Source organism: Molothrus ater, chromosome 5 (assembly GCF_012460135.2).
Source record: "Molothrus ater isolate BHLD 08-10-18 breed brown headed cowbird chromosome 5, BPBGC_Mater_1.1, whole genome shotgun sequence".
Lineage (NCBI taxonomy): Eukaryota > Metazoa > Chordata > Aves > Passeriformes > Icteridae > Molothrus > Molothrus ater.
The window spans coordinates 37,132,566-37,140,381 of record NC_050482.2 but is presented as its reverse complement, the minus strand read 5'-3'; the positions used below and the strand labels follow the sequence as shown (position 1 = coordinate 37,140,381).

The following is a 7,816-nucleotide window of genomic DNA, read 5'->3' as shown; positions in this document are numbered from 1 at the left end:
AACAGCTTTAAATATTGATACCACAGTTATGCATTGCTAATATCAGTCAGTATCTCTCCTGGCCTGAAATATTCCCCTCACTAACAAACTTATATTGGAACAGTGGGGGTCAGGTTGAGGGCTAAATGTCTATTAAAACAAACTGAATCCATCAGAGGTTTGGGCTTTTTAAATGAGGCTGAGATGTTTCATTGCTAAACCAGAATCTGTCCTGGGCCCATTTCATCTTCTGTCTCTGTTTCCTGCTACCTGAAAACTCACGATGGCTGCCATCTACTCTCATTCTAGATATTTTCGCTATCTCACATCCTAAAATTAAGGTTTCCCCATTGACACCCCACCTTAATCCTTACTCTGGCAATTTTCCCTGGTATTCTTCTACTTATGGAGAACAAGGATTAATCCTGAGAGGAGAAGAATGGACTAGTACAACTGACAATAGAGAATGGACACTGAAACACATAAATAAAGCAAAGGGCAAGCTTTACTCTTGTTAATAAAAAGTAATATATACAGTTAAATCTCCATTACTTGGGGGAAATTGTGTCTGGGATAACTGAAGGTTAATGAAGATGAATTGTTGCTTCTTTTGGATACAGTGTGCCACTTCAGACATGTCTTTGTGATGCCCCAGGCTTCCAGGAGGATTGTTAGCACATGGAGGAATATCTAGTCTCTGTGGTCCCTCTAGCAACTACCCCTAGAGCTAAGAGCCTCATACAGACATAGGAGCATGTTGCAGCTACTGCCAATAAATTGTATTACCTCTGTGCACAGCCATTTTTATCTTGCCTTGAGTAAAGAAGCAGCCTTTCCCATGCTGGATTGCAGGGATAATGAAAGATGATAAAATGTTTTTTTTTTTTTAAACATGTGCTCAATGTGTGAGAGTAATACAGCAGTAGGATCACAATCAGTCTCTTAATTGACCATTACTCATAAAAAAAAGTGTGTGGAAATTGCTGTTGTACTAGAAGTACAGCACCAAAACTCAATACAAGAAACAGTGGCCTTAAAATTAAAACACTAAGACAGTATTGGTCACAAGAGGGTCGTGGATGCTCAGCAGGTGGGACGCGTGATGGCACTGGAGGCCTGGGGGGACGGGGCTGCGGTGGCTGGGGCTGTGTATCCCAGTCTGGATACCAGTTGGCATAACCTAAAAGTCAGTGAAGAAACAGGTGTTGAGACCTAGTCTTAGCCATACTTACAGGAAAGCCATTAAGAACAATTTGATACGTACTTATCAGCTTCTCACGTTCTGTATTTTCTGCAAAGAGATCAGAAGAGGAAAGTAATGTGAGTACCATTCAGTGGTGGTTCTTGATGTAAAGAGGCAAGCCTTTGCACTGATGATGCCAGTTAATGCATGGAACATCCTGCAAGGGGGAAGCAGGCCAGCAAGAGCAGGTTCCTAACTGGTGTGGAGTTCATATTTTTTATTGAATTGAAAAAGAAACAGAAAAAACCAGCTGTATCAGGAAGCATTTGTGTTATGGAGATGAAGGAATAAAAAATAACAACAAAACATGGAATTTATTTAAAATAGTTACATATATCAAATTTAAGTAGATACAGACAGACAAAAATAACTACTTATTTATCACAGAATTATGCCTTTACTAAAATTTTGATGCATTTACAGGATTGCCTATGTGCATCCTATTGAAATTCCTCATTTGCTCTATAGGAGAAGATGGTAAAAGCAGGTGGTAGGATCTAGCACTTAACTTTTAAATTCTCTGTTCCTCCTGTCCCTGTTCCCCCTAGTCATTGAGATATTTCTAGTTTTCCTGTGATGTGTCAGTCTAAGACTTTCAGATGAGTCGGCCAGGATATTACAGAAGGAAATAAGAACACCAAATGCTCAATAATTTCTACAGCTGAATCTGTCTAGAGCCTGGCTAGTAAAAACCATCCCCATTAAACCTCTGTATAAAATTAATATTTGATTTAAGACATTGCTGCATCTCCTTTAATTACTAAGTCCCAAACTAGGCAATGTTTTTAATAAGGTGAATTGACTTAAAGGTGAATTGACTTAAAGGTCCACTGCTGTTTGGAGCCGACTCAGTGATGGGGTACGAGCTGTGTGTTTCCCTGCTGTGCCCACCCCCTGACACAAAGAGACAGACCCAGCACAGAGTCTCTCTGCCTCATTAGAGGGGAGGCAAGGAGGAGGGAGGAAGCTGAACCCCTCACCATCACCCACTTCTCTCCCAGACCCAGGCAGCACATTTGCAGGGAACACCTCCTCCCCAGAGAGGTTTTTACTCCAACCACACTCCTTTCATTGGTGTATCTTTGCAGGGTTTGGGAGTGGGTTGTGCTGGCTCAGCTCTGCACTGGCTTCCAGCACTGACCAAAGATCCCACAGCTGCCACAGGCCTGCTCCAAAGGGGTTACCAGTCCTTTATTAATTGCTCCTCGAGATTTGATTAAAATCCTCTCATCCCCTGAGCCTTCCAAGCTCTGTTACAACTGTTCATTTAATTACTTTCCACCAGCACTCTGATAACACTGAGCATAGTAGGAGAAAGATTTACAAACAAACTCTTACTGCTGTTTTTCAGAAAACTGTGGAAGTTAGAAATAACTGTGGTTTTTAGTACAGTCTTATTATTAGCTCTGAAATACAGTTGTCTGGAAAATGTGTTAGGACACGCTAACAAGCAAAAAAGCAGAAGATACATTTCCTGTTTCTGCTGAGAGAGAAGAAATAGTGAATATTTGTTGGGGCTAAAATTTTGGATTTGACTTACTGACCAGATAAAAGGGAGAAAATAGTCTAACTGATACTTCCCTGCATCAGAAACTCTGGCTTCTTCCTCTGAGAGCCTTCAAGTGCAAATTATTTAAATTATTTCCTTCTTACAGTATTCCTCCCAGAGTTTGGTACTGTTGCTGCATGGTGTGATTATCACGCGTAGACTAAAAAGTAAACTAAAGTAGTAGACTAAAAAGCAAATAAAAATGTGTTTTGTGCAAATTGTCTCTTTGTTGTCTTTCCACTGCTATTTATGCCACTTTTGTTTCTGTGCAATTTTCTTACATGATCACTTTGGTCTTACCACAGAGCCTGTCTACACACTTCTCGTTACTGCATCTACTGCATGGTTGTCCTTCTTTATATGGTTTTCTTGGGTAATTCCCCCTGCAAAACAGGAACAGTACTTTTTTAGCTGTCATTGAAAAGCTGTCAAGGGGAGGGAATATCCTAATCAAAAAACTGGTCATTGCAATTATTTGAAATTCCTTTTAAATCACATTAGAGCTCTCACTGGCATGGGGAGCAGTTGACTCCTGCCACTGGAAATTAATGATACTTCTCAGGCAATACTGTATTATTGTAAGCATACAAGAATTTGACTCTAGCCCATCATTACCCACCTAATTATAAAAAACAAACCTGTCAAAAGTAAGTAGAAATACTGCAAGGTACCAGATCAACTAGGGGACTGTCTTCCTTTTACTTCTTAAATTACAATGTCTTATTTGAAATTCGTGTAGGGCCAGAGAAAGATGTAATCTTTCAGCAGCAGAAAGATTACATCTTTCCCAATTTTCCTGCAGAGACTGAAGTCATAATAGATTTTCTCCCACCATCTGCATTATGGTGAGTGGCGTCAGCTATGATCTGCTGTTCTGCTTTTTTTTAGAATGGGATTTTCTGCAGTACTAGCTATGTCCAGTAGGTTCTGTTCCCAATGGTCAGGGGAAGTTTCCCTTGGACAAGTGACATGAGGATGTAGCTTATTTTGAAATTTGTTAACACTGCACCCATCATTGTTGGCAGCTGATCAAATATCAGTTGGGATATTTAAAGAAAAAAAACAAACAAACAAACAAAACAAAACCCAAATGCCACAATCAACTTACGCTGGCCCATAGTCACAAACAAAATGTGCTGCTTCGAACAGTCCTGGAAAATTTTCAACTGTACTGCAGAAGTGAACTGCACAGCCAACTTTGTAACTCTCTGCCCAGACCACCTGCAGGACAAAGGGAAGTACAAAATGCACTTCAAATACTGCCAAAGCAACAGCATTAAGAGAAGAAGGAGAAGGGAAGTAGCTCAGGGAAATTTAAATCAGCTGACACAGGAGCAACTTAACCTGAAGGGCAGCTGTGACAAATGACAGATTTGACAGCCATTTTTTCACTTATTATCTGGCTACCCTTTAAATGTGAAATTGCCAGGGGATAATCCCTTTCCACCATTACTGGAAGTAGAACTTGAGATCCCTGGGGCTCATATTTATTTCCAATCTCATGCAACAATAAACTGTGGGCTGCAAAGCCCTGCTGTAATTACTGTCCCAAAGCAATCTGTTCCAAGCCTGTGCTCAGATCTTCAGTGAAATTAGACTATATCTATATATTAGACTATATGTTAGACTATAAAGCACTGGGCATGTAAGACTCACCTGAGTGTAGTGACCACACATGTCAGTACATATGTTGGTGCTGAAATCATAGCTGCTGACTTCATTAAACCAGGACCTGAGAGCTGCCTCCACGGAGAAGATGCGGGCTGTGCCAGTCCAGATGTTCTCTCCAACAAAGTGAAAGGTGGGGTGCATTTTTCCTGGTATTTTAAGGTAGGTATTGTGCTTAAACTTGCACTTCTTTGCCCATGCTTTGGCACTCTTAGCTAAAGCAGCATCCCAGGACTGTAGAAAAGGAAGAAAACATACTATAACCTGCACTGCAGTGACTTAGCTGAATTCAGACAATTTTAAACAGAAACTTAAATGAGTTCATTTCCCCTTTTCTGCTTCCTATCCCTGCCTTCAGTTTTATCTCACTTGACATTTCTACTCCCATAAGAATTTTCTGTCTTCTTTCTCCTTTGCTATTGCAGGACATGCACGATCTATCCACTGTCCTGTTGTATCTGACTTGTTAATATATTTACAGCTGGAGTGCAATCTTTAAGCTGCTACACCTGGAGGGGGTAACTGTATGAAACTTCCAGCTGTAGAGGGTCTTGGGGGACTTTGTGCCTTGGAGATGTTGGCTGTTCAGGGATTTGCACTTGGCAATTATTACCAGACCAGATAGGAATTCTGTTCTGCTGTCCAGGACAGAAGGAAGAGTCACAGCTGCTCCCTTCCTCAGCTCCTTCTTCCTTTTTTCCCTCCTCAACAGATGGACAAAGCAAATAAAAGACTAACTCATCTCTGCTGGGCTGAGAAGGAAACACTCCCATACAAACCAGTCTGGCAGACTTGCAGATTTTACGTTGACAGGTAAGTTCAGTACAGGGAAATTCAAGTTAAGGGATGTGAAAAAAAAATTGAGTTCATGTTCCTAATAACAGGTTTGGAGATGGCTATTACCACTTGAAAGTAGTTGACTAAAAAGCAAACAAAGTATTAAAACTCTTTGCAAAGGAATGGAGAATAAAACCACACAAATAATCACACTTCTGCACAACAGAAGTCCTGTTAAATGCTGGGTGCAGCACAGCACCCCACCACTGGAAAGGTACACTAGAACTAGAAAGGCCAGAGAGAACTTGGAATAGGATGATCATCTTCAAGTTCAGAGAGCTTTCATAGAGCAACAGAGAGTGCTCTGCAGCTTCAGAGACATCTGGACATCTTGTGTGAAATAGTAAATAAGAAGCATCAACTTGTGTCTTCCAATACAAAAACCAGACACTATTAAGTGAAGCTAGGCATTAACAGACCCAAATCAAACACAAGAAAATAGCTTCACACAACCTGTGGTTAGTCTCTGCAGCCCTTTGCCATGAGATGATAGAAATTATAAAACCTTTTATGACCTCAAGGCTGAAAAAAAAAAATCCATTAAGAGCTTGTAAGTACCGTGATTGGTACACCTTGCAAGTACACCTTTGATTCAAGAGGTTTAAATATATTTGTCCTGCTGTTATTCCAGAATTGCTGGGTCTTTGTTCTGAGCAGGTAAGTTTACTCTTTTGCACTAGCTTTTTTACATTAAACACTGTTTTTAACATGGCAGGAATTAAAGTCCCCGGTACTCTGAATCTCATTCCTTTACTGTGAGTTTCCATTTGCAGAAATGATTCATACTCTTGATGTGGTTATGCATTTAACTTCCTTTCCAGCTATGCAGCACTGCAGGAGGGCTCAGAGAACTCACATGCACTGGCTGGGGTTACCTTCCTCAGCTAGCTATACACATCTTTCCTTATGTGTTCCACTGAACAACATGTGTCTTACCCATAACCTGTTCTGATATTCACTGTATTTGTAGCAAGCTCTTCTTTTCAGCCTAGATATTACTATCCCTACTCTTCAAACCCTGCTACAGCAAATGAAGATCAGGTATCTAAATGGCTGTCCTGGAAAATCCCTTTATTCAACACATGTTCTAGATTAGAAGAAACAAGAAGAGATGATAGATTTTCAACAAATCCTGTTGCAGACTGCCTACTCAGAAACTTTTTAAAAAGTCAAACAGCTTCCACGTATGAAACCCGACCTGATATAAACCAGATTACTATCTCTCTTAGAAAGAGGTAGATGACATACTGAGAACTGAACACTATTTTTTGCAATACAGCCCTTTGCTCTGACTGAAGTTGAGAGTAGCTAAATCTTGTGCTAAAAAAAGAAATTCCCTTCAAATTATTAAAAATTGAACAATACCGTGCTAATTAATGTATTTTCTATTTCATACAAAGAACCAACATATATGTTACAGAAATCATTAACTGAAATGGAAAGAATATCACAGTAGAAATGAAGAATAAGGTGGGCTAAATTAGCAGCCCAATATATAATAATTTCAAAAAGGTCACAAACCCCACCTTACCATGCGAAACATATTGCTGGCTGGTGGATTCACTTTGGATCGAAATGCGTTGTGAGCTCTCACACAATCTGCAATGAACTTTGCATCTTCTATGTCAGGCAAGGGATATTGCAGATAAGCATGAATGCAACTGAAGAAATCCAGTAAGAGCAATGCAGCAAAGAAAAATGTGATTCTCATAATTCACCAGTGTTTTTTCATAAGTTTTAAAATGAAAAATCCCTTAGGTGGAGATGATACCGGCAAGCAGTTTTTCGGAGGTTGTCCTCTGGGTGTGGAAGCACTTGAAAGTGTCAAACAGGAAGTGAAGAGCAATTGCTTAATCAGGTACAACTCTATCTGACATCATAGCTGGCAGTCAAAGGTAAAGCATGAAACCTGCCATGCATATCAGCAAGGAGCAGCACTCCAAGCATACTTCTGTCTTTTCTTTGAGTGTGCTCCATCCTGGGTGACTGCCAAACCATTCTGTGATTTTTTGTCTTATCTGAAGAGATGCTGCTGAACAGCTTTCTTAAAAACTGCATCAATCATAAAAAATGCAGCTTTTACAAAACAGAAATCTGCTATTCAGCTGATTTTCCAATAGTATTGCTTAGTCATACCAGCTTAGTTACAATTATGCTGCAGGACATTGGTTCCACATCAGAATTACTCAAGAAATAAACAGAATTAGGAAATCTGTGCTTCAGCTAGAGGAAAAAAAATGGTTCCTGAACAGCACCCTGCTGCAGAACAGACATTCTGGCCTGGTTTGGCATGTAACAAAAAATAAAATTTGGAAATCCCAGGCTTGAGTATGTGTTGATTCTCTCCTCTTTAGTTATTTGCTATTACCTGCTAGCCTGAAATCACTGGAGCAGCTTCCTGTGCTCCTGGAGAGCAGCTACAGGATTAGCACTCCTGGCATAACATTCCAAGTCTGATCACTTCTCAGGGCAGTAGGATGGTATGTGTTGGCATTTGTATTGTCTCCCCAACTGTTCTACAAGCTGGCTGAATTTTTTTT

The 7,816-nt window shown here is 40.2% G+C and overlaps 1 protein-coding gene across 1 annotated transcript; it reads right to left on the bottom strand.

Annotated features, from left to right (window-relative positions):
• Window positions 1–894: 894 nt before the first annotated feature.
• On the bottom strand, window positions 895–6,987 carry LOC118698265 (glioma pathogenesis-related protein 1-like). Its single transcript, XM_036401442.1, has 6 exons — window positions 6,808–6,987; window positions 4,428–4,673; window positions 3,880–3,992; window positions 3,072–3,154; window positions 1,244–1,270; window positions 895–1,159 (listed from the first exon to the last, which is right to left on the bottom strand). The coding sequence occupies exons 1-6, from the start codon at window positions 6,985–6,987 to the stop codon at window positions 933–935; spliced, it is 876 nt and encodes a 291-aa protein (XP_036257335.1). The 3' UTR covers window positions 895–932.
• Between the last annotated feature and the right edge of the window lie 829 nt (window positions 6,988–7,816).

Excerpts from the sequence above, each read along its gene's own strand:
- LOC118698265 (XM_036401442.1), bottom strand. The coding sequence starts at position 6,987 with ATGAGAATCACATTTTTCTTTGCTGCATTGCTCTTACTGGATTTCTTC. Across the intron at positions 4,674-6,807 it reads CCAGCAATATGTTTCGCATG|TCCTGGGATGCTGCTTTAGC; the intron begins GTAAGGTGGGGT and ends CCTTTTCTACAG. Across the intron at positions 3,155-3,879 it reads GTTTGTGACTATGGGCCAGC|GGGGAATTACCCAAGAAAAC; the intron begins GTAAGTTGATTG and ends CCTGTTTTGCAG.